Below are 22,179 nucleotides of genomic sequence, written 5' to 3'. Positions count from 1 at the left end.
GCCTGGATGAAATTCTTTGAGTACAGCTTCACAGTGTTTTTTCTAGGTGAGTTCAGAGTCCTAGCATGAATCAATGATTCCACTATCACCATGTAAGGGAGCAGCTGCATATATAATCAGATGAAGAACATATTTATAGAGCTGACCCTTTAAAGAGTCCTTTTGAAACTCAGGTGTCACATCACTTGAAACATTAATTTTGCATAACTTGGGAAAAAACGATCACAAACAAGATTTCCCTGAACAGCATTTCACAGCTCAAAATATTAACTTTGACTTAACAATAAGAAAAAAAGCAATTAGGTTAAAAAATGAGACATAAACTTTAATAGACACCTTACCAAAGAAGGTAAACAGATGGCAAATAAGCAAACATCATCAGGAAAATTGAAATTCAAACAACAATGAGTTATCCCTAAACACCTATTAGAATGGCCAAAATCAGAAACACTGGCACCACCAAATCCTGACAAGGGTGTGGAGTGACAGGAACTTTTCCACTCATTCCTGGTGAGAATGCAAAATGGTACAGCCTCTGTGGAAAATAGTTTGGCAGTTTCTTACCAAACTAAACATATTCTTACCATACTTTCCAAAGGAATTGAAAAACATGAGGTCTGTCCAGAAGGTACCCAACCATGTAATATGAAAAATAGAGACACTTATTGAAGAAGATACAAAATACAAGAAACACTGTACGTAGGACAATGATGCCTCAGTCCCCTTCAGAGTAGGCACCTTGGGACCTCACACGGTTCTTTCAATTGCTATCAGCTACCCCTTGTATTGTCCTGAATCTCATCAGTGGCCTGAAATCTCTTCCCTTTCAAAGGTGAATTTCATTTTTGGGAAAAGCCAGAAGTCACAGGGTGCCAAATCTGGCCTGACCTGGGTGATCTGAAGTGTTGCCAAAACAACTCTGCACAAGATGTGATGCATGAGTGGGCACATTGTCATGATGAAGCTGCCGATCACCAGTTGCCCACAGCTGTGGCCTTCTGCACAATCCTAATAGTTTCCACCCAGGAATATTTAAGCTTAATGCAAAATTTAATGCAGATTTGTTGCTCTACTCAGTCATTTTGAATGCAATGGCCACACAGTACACGTGCTCACTCAAGGGCGTCTACTACCCCTGCTGACTAGTACAGTGAAGTTGTCATTGTTCATGCACGTGTATTCCGGTCCACTCTCCTTGGCTGCCAGGTTACATCGATGTCACACAAACTGTTTTCATTGTATTAACAATGGCCAAACTTTTTCCAGACAGACTTCGCATATCCATACAAAAACTTGCACATGGATGTTTATAGCAGCTTGACTCATAATTGCCAAATCACAGAAGCAACTACAATGTCCATCAGTAGGTGAACATATAAATATACTGTGGTATCTCCAGACAACGGAATATTATTTAGTGCTAAAGGAAATGAATTATCATGCTATGAAAAGATACAGAGGAATCTTAAGTGCATATGACTCAGTGAAAGAAGCCAATTTGAAGGGCTACATATCTTATGATTTCAACTGCATAAATTCTGGAAAATGCAAAACTATAGCGACAGTAAAAAGATCAGTGGTTGCCAGGGGCTGTGGATGGGAGGAGGAAATGGACAAATATGTGGAGCACAGAGAATTTTCAGGACAGTGAAAATACTCTGTATGATATTATAATAATGGATATATCCCACTTATACATTTATCCAAACTTATATAAAGTCCAACAGCAAGGATGAAATGTAATGACTCAAAATTATGGACTTTGGGTAACTTTGATGTGTCAGCCTGGAGTTGACAATTGTAGCAAATGTACCACTTTAATGCAGGAAGTTGATAATGTGGGAGGCTATGCATGGCCGAGGTAGGGGGTACATATATGGGAAACCTCTATACCTTCCCCTCAATTGTGTTGTGAGCCTAAACCACAGCTCTAAAAACCAGTGTTAAAATAAATAAGTAAAAATATTAACATTAAAGCCATTAAATATATTTAGAATTATACTTACTATCTTGAGGAGGATAAATGTTTACTGATATTGGTTCATACTGTGGCTTATTACACTAGAGCAGAAGAAATTTACTCTGGTATTCACATAAGGGGAAAAGTTTTAAAATATTTACCCAATGCAATGTTGATAAGTCCTTTAGAAATGGAAGGACTGACCTGTATTTTTTAATATTAGGCAGTTTATTTGCATGTTAAATGACAACATAAAAACAAAAGACCGAGAATATCTTTTTTATTATCTTTCTTTAGTGGACTAATGTATGTATAGTCCGGATCCTACATAGTCCATTCAAGTACATATAAGTCACTTGCAAGGATAAGCCTGTGAACAGCCTACCTATGATGCATATCAGAAAAGGAACATTTTAGTTTAGATGATGAAGATGATCATCATAACAATGATGTAACAGTTATATCTTTAAATAAGTCTATGGGTTATAAAGCACAGTATCAGCCTGACCCTATGAGGGCAGGCAGAGACAGAAGTCACAAGTGTGGAAAGAGGCTCAGAGGAGTTAAGTTGCTGCAGGCAAAGTGTCAGGATAACTGAATGACTGAGGTGGAGTTAGAAACCATTTTTCCTGATCCCAACTATAGTATCCCTTGCAGAATACTGTGTTGCCTTTTCTTCTTTTATAAACTGTAACTATAGTATTTTATCATCAAGCATTTCTGATTCTTGAAAACAAAGAATTCACTTATTTCTCATGTATTTTTACATATAAAAATGAAAATAAATTTCATGAAATATATAAATATATGTGTATATATGTGTGTGTTTGCATATTAACTCAATATGCATATTTATGTGTCAATATGCATATCAATGTGTCAGTTGTGACAGAAAAAAATTACCAGTATTACAGGTGATAAGGTCTCATCAAAAATGTTATGACCCCCTTCCAGGGCGCATATATATATTTTTAAAGTAAAGCTTCGATCCTGGCTGCTGTGACAGTGGGTTGAGTGCCGACCTGCAAACCAAAAGGTCACTGGTTCAATTCCCAGTGAGAGCACAAGCCTGGGCTGCGGGCCAGGTCCTTGTTTGTGGGCATGCGAGAACCAGCCGACTGATGTTTCCCTCCTTCTCTTTCTCCCACCCTCCAACTCTCTTTCTCTAAAAAAATAAATAAAATCTTTAAAAAGTTAAAACTTTGATAACTTTCAGTGGATTTTTGATAGATTGGATGGTGCGTCCATGAAAAAGACAGAACTAAATTTCTGCTTAGTGAAGTGAGAGAAATTGAGTATATTGAAGACAAGAGAGAAGTTCAGAATGGCCAGAGAAGATGGGGGAATGCAAAAGGGATAAAGGAAGAGAGACCAGGGGAGTCCAATGGAAGAGCGAAGAGACCTCTGGGGATAGATGATCAGTGAGCAATGAATGAATAATGAATTTCTATAAACTGTGATATATGATGGTGAGTTTCAAGTTATTTCTTATATTTCATTGTATTCATTCCACAGCTTTCCCCAGAAGTTCGAGTCAGCAACAGTAACTGCCTCGTGTTCCCAGAACAGGGCAGCAGTAACCCAAGAAAGTTGTGAGCTAAGCAGTGTGGAGAGTAGACAGTGCCCTCCTAGCCATGAACAGATCCAGGGGAGAGCAGAGAATCAGGGACAGAATGGACTGGCCACTCAAGAGAACAAGAACTTTTACCTGCTGATCCCAGAAAGCTGGGCACAGAAGACACAGAGACCAGAAGCATCTGGGGTGCCACAGTGTTGTCTCCCCCAGACTGTTCTAGTTCACTGTTCCTCAGACTTTAAGAATATGATCTGTAAAATCTAATTTGATAAATACTCAGAAATTAGATTAACTAAATAAAAGTTGACACTGTGTGATCAGTTTGAGTCAATATAATATAATCAAAAATGAAAACAATACTAAAATTTCATAGAAGTATTGTGTATAAGTTCATGATTATTCACATACCCCAAAAATGTACATGGTAATTTTGTTCCTTCAAACACACAACATTCTAGAAGCTTTTATAAACAATTTGAAACCTGCCTCCTCAAGAAATATATCTATAGACCTCTGAGTATACATATCCCAATATGAGAAACATTGTTCTGTATAACTTCTCAATCAGAATAGATATATAATCTACTTCTATTTCATAGGCATCCTATCCTTTCTTCCAATCCAGCCCCAAACTCACACACACTTCCATTTCTTCTAACCTGCTTTCTAATTATAATGATGCTCTTATTTCCAGTGATCTCTACATATGTAAATTGAGTAAGTACTTGTGAAAGTAATTCCACAACATTTATATAAGGCTTTCCTACAGGCTATAGCAGATAAAATAAAGAATAAGACACAGTTCACCTTGAAGAAACTTGCAGTCTGGTTGTAGAGGCCTGAGATAAATTAATAATATAGCCTATGATATAACTGAGTATAGTGTTCTACAACTTGCACTTGTTTTTACATTACTTTGTATTTTTAATATACTTTACATTACCCATATTTTATTATTTACCTTGTTTCTCAAATTAGGTTTTCAAAACCATGCTATAAAAACGACAAAATTAAATACAACACATATTCCTGAACCATCACTTTCTTCAATATTTGGAGATGGGGAAGAGACAGTTCCTGAGTAAGATAATTTATTAAGTTATTAAATTTTATTTTATATTTTAAAATTTAAAGATATGGAGAATAATGCAAAATGTTTTTTTTTTCAAAATCAACCATGAACCTTCTAAGGAGTTTCATTTATAAATTCCATCCTCGAATTCATGTGAAGAGGTATAAAGGATGTTCTCTCAACTGCTATTCAACATTGGCCTGGAATTTCTAGACACTGAGACACAGCAATACAGAGAAATAAAAGGCATTTGGACTAAGGAATGAAAAACTAAAATTGTCTTTATTTACAGACAATATATAAAATTATCTATATCGAAAATTAAATATAGTAGAACTAATAATTATTTGGCAAGGTTGCATAATAAAAGATCAATATACCATTATCAACTTATTTCGATATGTTCAATAAAAGTAATGAATTGAAATAAAAAACTTTTGCAATAGCATCAAAAAATATGAAAGACTAAGATATGACTCTGACAAGCTGTGCAAGACCTATATGCTGAAAACTATAAAATATTTCTGAGTGCAATTAAAGAAGACACAGATAAATGGGTCAGAAGACTCAATGTTCATTGTTAAGAAGTCAAGTTTCCCCTTAATCTACAGATTCAATGCAATGTCAGTCAGAATTCCAGCTCTGGCTGGTGTGGCTCCGTGGATTAAACAACAGCCTGTGAACCAAAGGTTCACAGGTTTGATTCCTAGTCAGGGCACATGCCTGGGTTGTGGGCCAGGTCCCCAGTTGGGCATGCACAAGAAGCAACCACACCTTGATGTTCCTCTCCCTCTCTTTCTCTCTCCCTTCCTCTCTTTCTAAAAATAAATAAATAAAATCTTTCCTTTAAATGCTAGTAGGTTTGTTTCTCTTTTATTTGCTTTGCTTTTTGTAATTAACAAGCTACTAAAACCAGGAAAAAGCAAGACAGAATGTGAGAAAATATCCGCAAAGTATATATATTTGCAAAAGGATTTGTATCTAGAATATACTCACATGCAAGCATGCGCACATGAATGCATGTAGTTTTTTGTATATAGATAATATTTCAGTAAAAATTAAGAATTAAACCAAATTAAACACGGTGATTGATCCCTGGTTTTAGAAGGATTCTTATCTCATTTTAAAAGTCAGTTTTGTGCCCTGACCAGTGTGGCTCAGTTGGCTGGGCCCCATCCTGTAAAACAAAAGGTCACCAATTTGAGTCCAAGTCAGGGCACATTTCTGGGTTGTGGGTTCAGTCCCTGGTTGGCATGTGTATGAGAGGCAACTGATCGATGTTTCTCTCCCTCTCTTTCATCCACTTTTCCCCTCTGTCTAAACATAAATGAATAAAATTCTTTTTAAAAATTCAGTTTTGTGATCCTAAGGACAGGCAAAGTAAATTCTATTTTTTTTTTTCTCTTTTCCACCAAGGAGTGAAAACACCCACGCAAATCTTAACAAATATAACAGAATATCTCAGTTAAGAAATACAATTCTCTCCCAAGCAAGAAGTCTTGAAGGAGGATGTGCCAGGGTTGGCAGCTCAATAATTTCATCAGCTATGCGATTTCTTCTCTCTGTCCTACTACTTGACCATCCTCAGCATGTTGGCTTTTCATGCTTAGGCTTATCACCTCATTGTCAGAGAATGGCTAACGCATCACATTCTCCTGCAAGAGCCTCCTAAGCAGTAAGAAATGAAGGGATGAAAGAAAGGATCCTCCTTCCTGCAGCACTGTATTAAGATGCAATAAGATCTTTCCCAGAAGCCCCTTGGGTCACTTATCCAAGACTAGACCAAGCACTTCCAAAAAAAGACTGAGATTACCATAAATCTGGCTTCAACCAGTTCAACATCTAGGGTAGTTTGATGGCCCTCAACAAAATCAGGATTTAGTTAACAAAGAAGAAAAGGGGTAAATGACTACCAGGCAAGTGAAAATGTCTATAATTGTTGGCTCGTGATTTAAATAGAAGCTCTGAACAGTGCTTTGCATGTGCTCAATTCCCTCTCTTCCATATCCTAGAAAAGAAGTATGATTATGAATGTTTAATTTCCATTGTCTCCCTAGTTTCTAAAAACAAAAACAAAAAACATTTATAGTGGTGGCTTATAACATAATCTGCTCCAAAATGAGTTAAACAGTTGAAGTCAACCTAAAAGAAAGAGAGAAAGAAGGTAGAGCACGGGCATTGGCAGCTGTGAAGTGTACCAGCACACAGGGTTTGAAGCGCACTGCTGTCACTGAGCACAAAATGACTTCTGGCTTCAGAAAAACAAAAACAGAAAGGTAAACATGACTAATAAAACAGCTCTTGACGTGAACAGTACAGAATTCGAAACAGTAACTTCCTCTGAAATGTTTATGTCATTTCTTAAGATCATTTCACTTTTACTAATGACATTTTCATCACAAACAATTAAAATTAGTTGACAGCCTCTGTACCAGATGGCACTGTGGTTGGGTTCAGTGTAAGAGACCTCTGATTATCCTATCAAGGATGAGACACCCTGGCTAAGTGTTTTCAATGTGTTATGGAATGCTGGGAATTGGGTATGGCACAGTTTCATGGGGATTCCAATCAATTTGAAGTTTTCAGTAAAGGTTTATACCCTGTTTGACTGCAAAAAATCCAACAATGACAGTGCTTTCAGACTCAAAACTTCAACAGATGTTCTAGCTGAACAAAACTAAGTATGCTGAGATTATAAAGAACTCAGCCAGGGATTCAAAAGCTCAAGCTTGAAGCCTAAGTCCACCGCCCACTGGCCATGCGATCCTCATCAACCTCTTCAATCTTCCTGGTCTTTAGTTTACTCTGCTTACATCTATGAAATGATAAAATCCGGACTGCTTGGTCTCTGCTACCTCTAAGCTTAAACACACCAAGGCTTTGACAAAGGAACATTTAGGAAAAGAACAAAACTTTTTAAATAGACATACACAAATTTCTGAGGACGTTTGCATGTACATGCAGATGTCAAAATATATTGTTTAATAAAGTCTGAAAAAATTATAATAAAACAAAAAATTTCCTTTTCAACCAATTTGTAAATTTGTTACTTGTGTCAAAGTTAGAGAAAAGCTGGCAGTGGGAGTACACAGCCCCCCAATTCCTTGTGTACTCAGTCTAATAGAATCAAACAGCAAAGCAACTTTGAGCTTAAGATCTCAACATCAACCTTCAATCCATGTAATAAACACCAATATCCTGAAGGCCTTCAATAAATTCCCTTAAATCTCAAACTTGACATTAATGGCTCAAAAATTAAAATACTGTACATACATTTCCACTTACAGCATGAGAAACTACAACAAACTAAGAGGGAAAATTAGTCTAGCATTAAAGTTTAAAACTTAAATTAGAAACATTCAATGTAAAATTTACTCACTTGTAGATTCGCACATTCATTCAACATTCTAAAATATAATTATGCATAACCTATAATTATCGTCAATGATTCCTGATTTACTTCTGCGGAGTAACTCATGCACAATGGAATCTGTCTGAATGATCTAGAAAGTAAGCAGACACTATTTCAGTAAGTGCCATATAAATGTTCACTGGAAGAACATACAGAATAGCCTCTTATCTGTCCATCGATAACAAGTTGCTTAAACATTTAAACGCCTCTTGTGATTTTTCACAGAGCTTCAATCACAAATTACCTTCCTAGGATAATGTGCAAGTCCTTTAATTTTGAATGACTTTCAAAATCTAAGATATTAAACAAACAAACAAAATGAGAAAAAAAGCATCAGCCTAGCTGGGACCCCAGCCAATGCAAACTTTACTTCCTGGAAACAAAATAAGAATTCCACAATCTCACAGCGAGGATGGAAACAATCACCCAAACATGAATCAGTGTGGATATTATCATGCAAATCACAGAGTACGGAAGAAAGGGAGAGCCATCAGCCTTGCGGTGAGAAAGCAGAGGAACACATTTATAAGAGTCTCATGAGGCTACATGCACTGTTAGACAGTTAGAGTTACCAGCACCCTGACATTATTTGTCTCTTTCATCTTAGGAAAATGTTCTAAAATCTCAAGTTGTAAAGGCTTTTTACTTGGAATTCACAAGGCTTCAAGCTTACTTCCCTTAATATTTAATGTGAAGCATTTTTATGTTCTGTGATGTCTACTCTATTTTTCATTACTCAACCCCGTAACTAAACTATGGTCATACGTAGTTGAGCAATATGCAAAAGCACTAATGTGTATCAGTTTGTCAAAGTTACGCATTTAAAAACCACTGATTGTACTCAGTAGTTATCAAATACCTACATTTTATAATATTTACGAAATAAACAGAAAACTGTGAGGCAGAGGCTAGTCACCCAAGTGTTAGCGAAAATATAAAGTTATAAAGTATAAAGACAGCCTGAGCAATTTGAAAAGCAACCATAATATTCTTTTCAATCTTTGTTGAATAAAAACTGAACTTCCTGCACACAACTTTAAGCTATTGTTTAATTCTGGGTCAAAATAAAGTAACCCAAATATGCACTCTGTTATGTAAAAGGCCCAGAGGATGAAATTACATCCCTCTCTAATAAGGTACTTTGAAATCTTATACTAGAGTAACTTAGCAGCCAAATTATTTTTCTTCTTTTAATGCAAATTGAGCATTAATAATAACTAGGAGAAAAACAAACATGCAAAATAAAGTGTTTCACACCTTCGCTTGAGCTTTCTTAAATGACCCTCATCTACCAACAACATTAGTACAAGCTAAAATAAAATCATTTCATCAATTTCCAAATAAAGCAATAATTTAATACAGTTTTACAGCAGCTGAGTTTAATGTCCAGATATTAAAAATCTGTATACAAAAATATTCAAATTTTAGTGTTGAGGTTAAAATGCATCAGAAAGTCTTATTTCAAAACACCCTGCCTGCCATTGTGCTGGTCTTAGCCTGGTAAGGTGCCTAAACTCTCTCAGCCTCCATTTTTTGCATCTGTAAAATAAAGAACTTGATCATGTAATCTTTAAACATCCCAACCACCTATAAAACAAGTCTTCTAGGCCTTGGGATCAAGCATGACTACATGAAGAGGCGATAAATTGGACAAGACACTTAATGTAAAAGAAATGTGAGTGTACCTTTGCCTTTCTAAAAATCCTGGCGTGGAAAAACCAGTATAGACTCCAATTTCTATCTAAGCCTCCTTTTCTTATCAGTAGATTGAAAAACAAATACCATCTATTTTATAGTCCTCAGCCTACCCCTTTCACACTATTTCTGGTGTGACAGATCTGCAAATTAGAGGAAATTATAATATAAAACATGAACACAAATCAAATTTGTGTTCTTCATATGTATAAAAAATTCAAAACTTCTCAAGCTTTTGGTTGAAGGCATGAGTCAGGAATGAAAAATAAATAGGGCATTTTCCCAGCAGATTCCCCTATCATATAATATTGTCAGCCCAGGAGCCAGAGCGCCTGGATTAAAATACTGCTAACCCACCCACTAGCTGAGTGACCCCTCACCTACAAATTGAAGGATAATGAAAGTGTCCACCTCGTCAAACTGTTGTGAGAATTAAATGGGTCCGTATACAGAAAGCGCTTAGAAAGCCCAAGTGAGGACTATGTGTTAGCTAGAGCAGCTGGCATTCACAATCCAGTTGTAATCCACTGTTCACATGTATCATCCACAGCACTTTGGCCAAAATAATGAAAGGTAAGCAAAGAAGCAGGCAATGTTTGCCTTTCTTTTTTAACTCTCTGTTGCTTTCTTTTTTCTTTTTCTTTTTGCAAACCTTTTTTCACCCTTTCCTAGGGGCTCCTGCCAAGTGAGTTAACATGAACTACTTAACATATTAACCCTTACAAGGATATTTGTGTCCTAAAAAATCATCCAAGAAGATATGAAATGATAGAATATTATGTACTTTGAGACAAGTACTTTTTTCAGTCTGACTCTGTTTTTAAATTAGACCCAATCACATCTAAATAAATATGCTCTTCATTATGTTGGATATACTGATATTCAAAGAACACAGAGCAAGCAGTTTCTTCCAAAGATGAGAGGCAAGTGTTTGTTTTTCTCTTGTCTTTTCTTAATGGTTTCAATGCAAAAACAAACAAACAAACACACAAACAAAAAACCTTTCAATACTAACACAGAGTCTTAAACCTTATTCAGTGTGAGTTGCTTTGCTAAAGGAAAATACAAGACATCACTTAATAACCTATGTATTGAGTTCTAGGAGCTCACCTACCATTTTTAAAAATAATGGCCATTGTTAATCTTCTTTAACCTACTTAAATCCTTAATTCTAGCATGCTTCAATCCACCTCCTGACCTTGCATGAACAAATGTACTTCCTTCCTATCTTACCAAAATCAAAACAACAACAGAAGAGAATGCCATCAAGAGACATCAAGGGAATATTCAAGGATACATTCATTCTCTAATATTTTCAGGATTAGAGGAGGTTATTCCTCCTCAATGTTATTTTCTTTTTCCCAACCTTCCTGAGCCCCAATAGCCCTTCTGCAACAAGTTGGTTCTGTTCTCCAATGAATCTTCTCTCCTCATCAACCACACCCGAGCCTCCTCTTGTTTGAAAAAGCTCCCCCCTTCAATGACTTTCTGTTTCTCTTCTTTGAAATGCACTGGCTGCCTCTTACTTCATCATCTTCTCTGTTTTGAGCTCTGAGATGTCTCTTCTTGCCACAACTCCAATGGGGATGTATACTGAAGGGCCACCAATGACCTTCTGATCAACAAACGAGACAGCCTTTTTCTCAGTCCCCATTCTGTTTGTCCTCTTGAAATGTCACACAGTGATGACCAATTCCTCCTGACCAATTCCTCCTGACAATTATTTTGTCCATTGGCTCTGAAAATATTATCTTGATCTCCCCTTTGCTTCCCTCACTCTTTCTTCTCTGTCTCTCCTGATCCACCTTCCTCCATCCACTTAAAAGCTCCTTCTAGTCTGGTTTGAGAACTTCTCAGCAATATTTCCCACCACTCTATTTTTTCATCCCCACAGAGCTTCTGATTCAGTAATTCGGATCCATCCAAAGGTCCTGGGCAGCCTTGCTGCCTTATATTTTGTGCACTTTGAGTCTTTATTCTTCCTGTTCACCAGGCCAGGTTAGGTCCTGTCATGTCCATATAGTCTCATTCTTTCTTTCAAGACCTAGTTAAGTAATGACCTAGCCTATCCCTTTCCTGACCTTCCTTGAATAGAGTTTCCCCATTGATAGCATAGTGCTTATTATTCTATACAGTTAACTTGGCAATGCTATGTTGTTTTTTTGCTTAAATTCTGTGTTACCATATGTTTATCTTTTCCTCCCAGTTTCCTCAATAATTTAATAAAGCATATTATATTAAATGTTCAGGTAAACCTCCTCAGATATTTTGCAGAGAATATACCAACAAATAACTTATTGGAAGCAGATATAATATACATCAGTGATTCTTACCTACCCCCCAGAAGACATTTTCGATTGTCAGTAATGAGAGTTGAGGAGGTGAGGAGGAGCTACTGACATCTAGTGGGCGGATACCAGAAATGATTCTAAATATCATATAATGCACAGGACAGCCTTCCACTATAAAGAATTATCCAGCCCGAAATGTCAATAATGCTGCAGTTGAGAAACCTGGTGTAGGTCAATTCTTTGTTAAGTTGGAATGCTAGAAACGTCATATTTACCAACTCAACAATGAGAAATTAATAAATACTTGCTGACTATTTTCTTCTAAATGTTTATGGCTTCTTGTAACTTTGATGAAAAAAGCAAAGCTGATGATGTTTCAATACCTAATCAGCTGTATGCTGGCTCCTGCTCCCCTGAGAGAGGTGAACTCAGTAACCAGTAACCCATATATAATGCGATTGTTGGAAAATTTGGAAGAAAGCACATCAAAGGAGAATTCACTGGCTATGGTCAGGCCTTTAATTGATATCTATCTAGATTTATTCTCTTAGTGATCTTAACCAATAACACTTATTTAAAGTCCATTGAGCCTGGCTACTATGGCTCAGTGGATTGAGCCGTCGGCCTGAGAACCAAGTGTCGCTGGTTCGATTCCCAGTCAGGGCACATGACTAGGTTGCACGCCAGGTCCCCAGTTGGGGGCGCATGAGAGGCAACTGCACATTGATGTTTCTCTCCCTCTCTTTCTCCTTTCTCTAAAAACAGATAAATAAAATTAAATTAAAATTAATAAAATAAAATAAGTAACCTTGTAAAAAAAAAAAAGGTCCATTGATAACCCAAAGCCTCTCAAATTAATATTTCAAGCCCAACCTTCTCTCCTGAGTTCCAAATGGTTATATCTAACTGCCCAGCATGTCCACGCATACATCTCATATCAGGTAAAACTTAATATGTCTCCATTAACTCTGTTGCTTAATACCCTCCTGGGAATCTGTCCACCGTGAACTGCTTCAGGAACCCAGCCTTCGTTAGTCTTGGGGCTCTTCCATCTTAATCTGGGGCTTATTCCTCATTCTTCATGCTGGGAAACATGGAGACCAAAGAATTGTGGGGAGGCTCCTCATTACCTCAGCCTGGAAATGATATGCACATCACTCCCTCTTGCATTTCATGGGCCTAAACTAGTCATATGGTCCTGTCTGAATGAAGGGGGCCAGGGAGTGTAGCAGAAAAAAAGGTGTTTGAAACAGAATTGGTGAAAAGACAGGAGTGTCTCTGCCATCATGTCTACAGCTGAACTCCTCCTCCCTGCCCTCAATCTGTTCCTTCAAAGTCATCCCAACTCAGTAAAAGCCAATTGCATCCTTCCCATTGCTCAGGACAAAGACCTTGAAGTCATCTTTGACTACCTTGTTTTTCTCACTATCCACGTCCAGAATGTATCCTCACCACCTCCATTGCTATCTGTCCTTCGCACGTCTGGATACTTACAATAACCTGGTTTCTACTCTTGTCATCATACCGACTCTTACGTATTGCAGATAGAGGGATCTTTTCAAAACTTAAGTCACATCATGTCATCCCTGAGCTCCTCCAATTGCTTCACATGCCACTCCGAGAGAAGCTTAAGCTCTTAATATGCCTAAAAACCCTACACAATCCATACACCTCCACATCAACATCGTGATTACTTCCTTATCTCAACCTTGTTTTCTCCACCACTGCCACCAACACTGGCCTCCTTTTAACTCCTGAACATGCCAGGCATGTGCCCCCTCAGTTTCTGCAGTTGCTCTGCCGTCTAAACCAAAATCCACTTCTTGCCTCAATATTCACACAACTCGCTCCGTCATTTCCTTCAAATCTTTGCACAAATGGCATCTTCTCAGTAAGAGTCTCCTGACTACACTCCAAAAACTGTAGCTTTCCCCACCCACTCAGCTTGTCTGCAGAGTTTATTTTCCTGGCTGCTTTATTTGATTTTTCTCCTTGCACTTACTACTTTCTAGCATGCTGTACTTATTTACTGTTTGTCTCCCCCCACTACAATAGAAGCTCTGTGAAAATAACCATGTGTTCATTGTGCCCATCAAGTATTTCCAATACCTGAAACTGTGCTGCAGATATAGTTGTCTGCCACAAACATTCGATGAATAAATTAGTAGCCACGGTCCAAATATCATTTTAAAATAACTTTAGAACTTGTCATGACATCTTACAATGTTATATAAAACTAAAAATTTGCAGAGGACAGGAATTGTGTTATATTTATTTTTTAATCCTTAGTTTAGCAGAGTTCCTTACAGAGAGTGAGGAAGCTTTAAATATTTGTTTAATCAAATTTGTTGAATTATCACTCAACTTGCATACATTGTGCTGTTTTATGGCTGCCTGTTCAAAATATTTACTGATGAAGATTGGGCAGTAGATTCATATGCATGAGGGAATAACTGACATTTCTCACCAAGATCCATGCTATTTAAAACCTTTGCTCTTTGTTTAAATACGTTGAAATCAAGTTGAGGATTAATGGATACTTTTAAAACACCAAATGTATTGAAGGGTCTGAAAACCATTTAAGTTGATCAAAGCAGGTAAAATGTTGTGGTTAGCAGTGTGGATGCTGGAATACATCTACATGAGCTCACCTTCCGTCAGCACAGCCTTCCAGCTGTCACAGCCTTACATAAGGGCAGCTCAGGGTGCTCTTCTTTGGCCTGGGGTAAGACAGAGCCCACCACACAGGACTGCTGTAAGGTGGCATGAGGTGAATCACATAAAGCACTTAGCATGCTGTCTGTCAGTGAATGCAATTTTAAGTATTATATGTCATATAATAAAGCATTGGTGGCTACTAAGTACTGAGGTAAAATAAATGTTACTCTTTTTATCAGTGAACATTTTCCATTTGCTGTATATGTTATAACAAAAGTTATATTACTTTTCATTTTTCCCATTTTTTAAGATTATAAGGTGGATAGGGAGACAGGGTGAAAAACGTGAAGGGATTGAGACATATATTGGTAGTTACAAAATAGTCATGGGGATGTAAAGTACAACATAGAAAATATAGTCAATAATATTGTGATAACTGGCTTTGGTGCCAGGTGGGTACTGTAAATATAAAGGTGAACACTTTGTATAGTGTTGCCTAACCACTATGCTGTGAATCTGAAACTAATACAAAATAATACTGAATATGAACTGTAATTGAAAAATTAAAATAAAAAGTGAATTATAATACAAAAATATAAAAGCATGAAATAAACACATTATATTTCTACCATAAACACTTGTTTTCATTTTAATGTAAAATCAGATCAGAGACTTTTCATACTCACAGATATCATAGCTTTTATTTGCATCTACACGACTCAAACAAAGTGCTCAAAGCTGCTGACAAATGCCAGGATCAGCAGGTAGGAGGTTCTGGTACCACTCTCCCTCCTTGCCAAGTCCATGGCAGACTGCACCAAATAGATAAACGTTACTTTTCCAATGAACCAGAAAGTGGCTTTACATTCCTTCTTAACATAGGCAGCTGCTACCAACTGATTACAAGAGACAGAACAAAAGCCTAATATTTACATTCCAATACTAGAAAATGCAACACAATCACATTCCGTATTCTTTACAATACTGGCTTCTCTCTAAATACATGTGTTCCAACATTTGTGAAAAAGTTTTAATAAATTATAATTTGAGAAAACCATAGAACATAATATTTCATGGAATCTTCTCAGGAATACTTAAAAACTCATGAAAAATATAAAAACTCAGTTAAAACTTGTTTAAAATAAAAGAATAAATCTTAATGTATCTACTTTGTAATTTCAAAGCATAAGTACTCTATTATATAACTGCAAATTAAAACTATAATAGGCCATTGGCAGTTACAGTTCTGAAAATAATTTAGCTTTAAGCAGAATTCCATTGAATTCTGAAATATGTTGTCCATTTGGATAGTGTAAAAAATACATGTTGCAAACATAATTCTTTTGACTAGTTTAAAGATCAATTTCTTCCAAACAGATTTGTAACCTCAATTTTTAAAAATGTGATTTTGATTAGATTTGAATAAAATACAATTTAAAAATAAGAGTATGCATGTTGTTCAATTTGATTTGTAGTACCTAAGGAAAAAACAATAGAAGAATAATACTTCAGAATTTTGCTAATGCTGCATTATCAAAAATGAAAAAAATTATTTAAACTAAAACTAATCAAATAATTATTTCCTAGCATAGTGTTTAAACAATGACAGACATTGGTGATTCTGAAGCTTTACATCTAGATTATAAGTTGGATCGTATACTCAGTTCCATGCAACAAGTAGGAACCTGTCCAAATGGCTCAGGTAGCAGCACAAATTTTAAAGATGGGTTAGTGGCTACAGTCAAAGATGTTATTATAGAAGCTCTCTATATACCATATATAGCACTGTATATACTATAGAGCAGCGGTTCTCAACCTGTGGGTCACGACCCCTTTGGGGGTCGAATGACCCTTTCACATGGGTTGCCTAAGACCATCAGAAAACACATATATAATTACATATTGTTTTTGTGATTAATCACTATGCTTTAATTACGTTCAATTTGTAACAATGAAAATACATCCTGCATATCAGATATTTACATTACGATTCATAACAGTAGCAAAATTACAGTTATAAAGGAGCAACAAAAATAATTTTACGATTGGGGGTCACCCCAACATGAGGAACTGTATTAAAGGATCACGGCATTAGGAAGGTTGAGAACCACTGCTATTAAGTAACAATCTAAAGTCATTTGGAATTCTGATGGAGGAAAACAGAGGTAAAAACATTAATTTATGAAACTAACTAGAATTTTAACACACATTATTGTTATTAGGTTTTATGTAACAATATAAATACTATTAATATCTACAAATACATATGAATTTCTAAATGTGCTTTTGAAACATATAACATGAATCTAACAGATATGAATTAATTTAAACCTCATTAACTAAAATATGTCATCAATAATATGTTAACTGATTCAGTAACAATATTGACATATATAGGAATATTCAGGTTCTTAATATTTAATATTAGGTAAAGCAATCCTATTGTAAACTGCAACTTATTCATTTTACCTCATTTTACTTAGTAACCACAAATGTTTTATTGGATAACATATAGTACTTAAAATTAACAAAATATCTACTTCTTTCAAACCTTCCAGCTTGATGATAAATTTAGGCCAGAATTATTCTCTCACACTTATATGAATTAATCAGGTCTGAAAAAAACCTTTGGAAATATTCAATACCACCATAATAGGACTTTAAAATATCTTGATGTGCATGAATTCTTAAAAACAACAAATATTACTCAGCCCTTATTTAAATACAGGGATTATAACATATTTCATAGTATCAAAGGAACTTCTGATTATTAATATAGACTGCTATGTATCATTTAGATTCATATTTATCTCCATTAACATGAGCAACATTTAGTTAAAAACTGTATAAGTTATAATTGGATATAACTGAAACTGCTTCTTAGTACATAATTAAGTCCTAATACAGAATTTCAGGCAAACATGAAAGTTAAATCTTACTTTAATTGCTTTCCTCTTAAAATTCCCTAGACCCTCTAATCCAGATTGCAAAAGTAGATACAAATATATTTGCAAAAAGCAATGTTAAAGGACCAAACTTTGTTTTGATCACATGCTGTTAAACTAATATTACATGTTCTATGCAATTTTTTAAAAATGTAAGTAAAACATAAATTCATCGCTCATTAACCAATTCTAACAATAACATTTTGGCTTTCTAAAATTGTCAGGCTGTTCGTTAACATACCTCACTGACAACATATAAAAGCTTTTGAAGAAAACATTTATTGAATATTTGCGAGAATTGTGCTAAGAAGGATACAAAATGAACAAGATTCATTATTACTCCTAATAATTTAGTATAATTTATCATTATAATTTATAATTTAGTATAGAGGCAAATAAACAGGCAAGACTTCCGTTCCATGAGGTAAGTCCTGGGATAGAGGTAAATGTCCAAAGGTATGAAAGCACATTGCAGAGGCCCCAACCCAGCGTGGCTAACAGTGTGGGGAGAAGGAGGCAGTCTGAGAGGCTTGTTCAGATGGAGTGAAACCTATAGTGAGTCTTCAAGATTTACAAGTTATCCTGTTGGGAAAGGGGCCCATCTGGGAAGAGGCTATATATAACATTAGCAAAAGTATAAAAACCTCAGAGAACCTGTGAGATTCAGGGAACCAAACGAAGCCAGAAATAAGACTGGCGAGTCATAGGTAAGCAATTAAGTCTGTGTGCTTCACAGCACACTTGGGACCTTCTCTTCAGGACAAAAAAAGGTCTGGGAAGGATATTAAATAGAACAGTGATGTGATCAGGCATGCATTTTAGAAAAACAACTAGAACTAACTTAAAGCAGAAAAAGACAGCCAAGAGGTAAAATAAAGATCAAAAATAAGAAGCTGAAGCGAAGACAACAGCTCTGAGAGATATTAAAAATTAAGAATATGCAGGACTTTGAGAGAGAAGGAGGACTACCTGTTTTCTGACTTAACCTACTCAGTAGCTGATGATGTTATCCCCTGTGATGGGAAGAAGCACAATAGAGGAGAAAGGGAGAAAAACAGAAAGAGAGGAGAGCTGGTGAGTTCAGTTTTCATCTACTGAGCTTGTAGACTATGCACTTCCAGACAGGGATGTCACCAGAAGGTAGTTGTTGCAAGGATAAATGCATACCTATTAAAGACGAGCTGAATTTGTCAGGTAATTGTATTAGTAGCTAGCATTTATCAAGTTATTCACCTAAGCGAGGCATGGGCTACATTTCTCACATAATTTCGTTTTAGTATCCTCCCCACTCTACAGTTGAGGAAGAATTTAAGTAATTTCCCAAAGATTACCAAGTGTTGAAGTGTCAGGGATGTCTAATTTTAGAGTTCGATCCCTTGCCCACTACATTATGTTGTGTCATGCAAAATCCATTACAGATTTTTGGACCAGATAAAAGTGGGTTCAATTCTGATCTCTGCTACTTAACTGTTGTTTGAGCTGGCTACTCTCTAAGCCGCAGTTTCTTTTTCTGTAAAACGGTGAATATAACTATTACATCGTGAGGACATCATCAGGATTGGAGAGAATGCAGGTAAATGCTAGATGGATTGTGTATGTGCAACCAATGGCACAAATCGTTAGGCCTAAGCCTACAGAAAAAAAATTATTTAAGTAAAATAACTGCAATCTAAGTGAATTCCTTCTCATCTTATTATGCTCTTCCTTTCAATCCCACCCTAATTGTTCTGCATCTTAATAAATGCTATGGATCTTTTTTCAAACAATTTTGAGACATTACTATGCTCTGCAAGATTTAAAGTTATTTAAAGATTTCATTCAGAAAGAAATCATTTCAATGTAAAGGGGGCAATTCTGACTTTTCTGGCATTTCTATGGTCATGAATGTCAAAATAAGAAAACTCAAAAGTGGTACAGTATGTCACGTTGGTGTTATGAAGAGAGCTTTGGACTTGGAGTCAGAAGACCTGCGTGAAGTCCCAACTCTGATGCTTACCAGCCATGGCAACGTGGGCAACTCAAATACTTAAGAGTCCCAAGCATCCCTTTGCACATGTACAAGATCAAGAGATTGGCCTATATGGTCTTCTATGCCTAAGAATGTTGAAGAAATAGAAAGGATTTTCAATGTTTATATTAATGAAATTAGAGCCATTAGCCCATTAACACTTGACACAAACTTCAAGCTTCCTGTGGTTTAAACCAGAAGCACCCACTATTGATGCCTAACCAGCCACTCCACAGATGAGCAGCTTCCAGTTTGGCTGACTAGATAGTAACTCCTTTCAGGTGAAGAGTTCAATGTGGGAAAGGGGAAAGAGAAAGAGACAGTGAAGAGCATCCTTTCCTTCTCTCAAAATCTCTTCCATTCTCACCACAAATTCAGCAGCTGAGTTCTGGTTGAGAGGCCAGAGGATCACCCTAGATTTCTGGTTCTCAAACCTGACTGCATGTTAACAACACCAGAAAGTTAAAAAAAATTAAATACTGAGCTCCACAACTCTATAATATCACAGAGAGGAAATTATATTTGATCTACAATTGCTGAGTTTCATTTTGCAAAAGGTGGTATGAAGTACCTCGAGTAATAACCTCACTCTAATGTTGAATAGGAAAACATATTATCTTTAATCTCCACCGCATTCAAAACAAAAATTTGTTCTTGAGCATACACATATCCTAGGGTGAATAACTCCATCAACCATCCTAGACCCTGTCAGCTTTAGCTCTGAAAGTTTCATGTCCTGGGAAGCCCCTGGGTCAATTTAACAACACACACATGCATGCACACACCTGTGCACACACAGGCACACACACATATACATTTGCACACATATGTGCACACAAAATGCTTAAATATCCCTCAGTGTGTTAGAACAAAGTACAAATCAACAGTAACCTCTCTTGAAGCATCACCATTAAGAAGACATCATCATTCACTCAGGTACATAGTCACACCTGCAGACCTCTGACATCACTGGGATCCACAACCATGCAAGAACATGGGTGACATAACATCCTACTACCATCCATTTTTCTAGAGTCCACACTATGAATATTTAAGTTCAATAACAAGCATTAACAAATAAACTACTCTGAAACCCTAGCCTCCCAAATGCCATTTGTCTACTTCCAAAAGGCTCAGGCAATTCTTGAAGAATATTATCTCTACCATTTGACAGACTTGTTTTACAGTTTTATAATTTTTCTTACATTTTGATTTTATGTGAACTTAGAAAATAATATAATATATAATGAAATCAAACAATGGTCAAGTGTGTATGTAAAGACTCCATTATTTCTTTTAAATGGAATAATAGAAAAAAATTAAGTTAACTTGGAATGGTGTATATACACCAGAACACTTATACCTCTGTATTTTAAAACTGAACTCATCCAAGAAGTCTTTTCTAGAGCCACATTATTATATACAATCACACTGCCCTCTATTACCTGATAGAAACATTAGACTCTAAGATCAAATCATGATCACATAAGCTCATAAAACATAGCACCAGTCAGTATAACACACACCTGGGAGATACACAAGTCTCCTTACTTGTGACATCACTAGTTGTCTGTGAACAGAATAACTTGGGTGAAAGTTGGTGGTAGTGTGGGAGTCTGAGGGAAGACCTCCCATTGACTCCAGTTCCGCACAGTAAAGAAATAGTCCCAGGGAGACACTACTAATGATTTAGAAGGAAAGACCATATAAATTCTTTCCTTTTGAGAAATCAGATTCTTAGAACAATTGCCACAAATCTTGAGCATTCTTCACTCTGCAAAGAGCTTAGCAAAATAAGGAACACCCCTGAGGATTGTGTTTGACATCCTTGAAATGAGCAATAGGCATGCTAGTAAAATATTTTTGTGTTTATGCTTCTGACATTCAACAATAGATGCGCTATCTAAGCATATTTGGAATAAAACTAAAAAAGGAGGTGTGTAAAATTGTTTATGCTGTCTAAAACACTTAGCATGATTTCAATTCCCTAGTCTTTCTACCAGTGGCTTTATAGGTAGACAACCAAGGAAAATCATAATCATAAGATGGAACACCATAAATTTCCAAAGATCTGTTTTATGATCTTAAGAGAGATTTCCCAAATCAACAACAACAACAAAAAACCATGTTTTTAAAAAAACTTGCTTTTTACAGTATAGTCCTTTTAGTATTATTTTGAGTAGTTGTACCATAAGTTTTTTCAGCAAATTAAGATTAAATTAAGACTTACTGATTGTTCATTTAAATCCTGGGAGTCTTCCATGTGGTTTTATCACTTTTCCTGCCACTCCCAAGTAGAAGCAGCTTCTTCAATTAAGAATGGACTATCTAAAATGAAAGGATAGAAACAAAAGAGAAAAATGAAAAAGTTATCATTTTCATTTAATTGTAAAATTATCAAAATACACTCTGACTTATGTGATAGTTGGTCATCTGTAGAATTATTTTTAAAGAACAAAATTCATTAATATTTTCCCCATATATGATAGAAATAATGATCTTGAAAATGACATCATGGTTAAATTGGGATATGTAAACAGCTACTTAGGAGTCATACCAATA

The 22,179-nt window shown here is 36.1% G+C and overlaps 1 protein-coding gene across 3 annotated transcripts in view; it reads right to left on the bottom strand.

The window, feature by feature from the left end:
- EYA4 (EYA transcriptional coactivator and phosphatase 4) overlaps positions 1 to 21,941 on the bottom strand; it is a 225,670-nt gene extending 203,729 nt beyond the window's left edge. For all 3 annotated transcript variants that reach the window (XM_090279868.1, XM_090279866.1, XM_090279867.1), the window contains exon 1: positions 21,848 to 21,941. In XM_090279868.1, coding sequence (XP_090135994.1) covers positions 21,848 to 21,880 — 33 coding nt within the window. In that variant the 5' untranslated portion in view covers positions 21,881 to 21,941. The remainder of the gene's footprint in view (positions 1 to 21,847) is intronic.
- Positions 21,942 to 22,179: the final 238 nt, after the last annotated feature.

This window comes from Furipterus horrens, unplaced genomic scaffold, assembly GCF_987537825.1.
Source record: "Furipterus horrens unplaced genomic scaffold, mFurHor1.1.pri manual_scaffold_6, whole genome shotgun sequence".
Taxonomy (NCBI): Eukaryota; Metazoa; Chordata; class Mammalia; order Chiroptera; family Furipteridae; genus Furipterus; species Furipterus horrens.
Note: the sequence above shows the minus strand (reverse complement) of the source record. Positions and strands in the feature narration are given on the sequence as shown.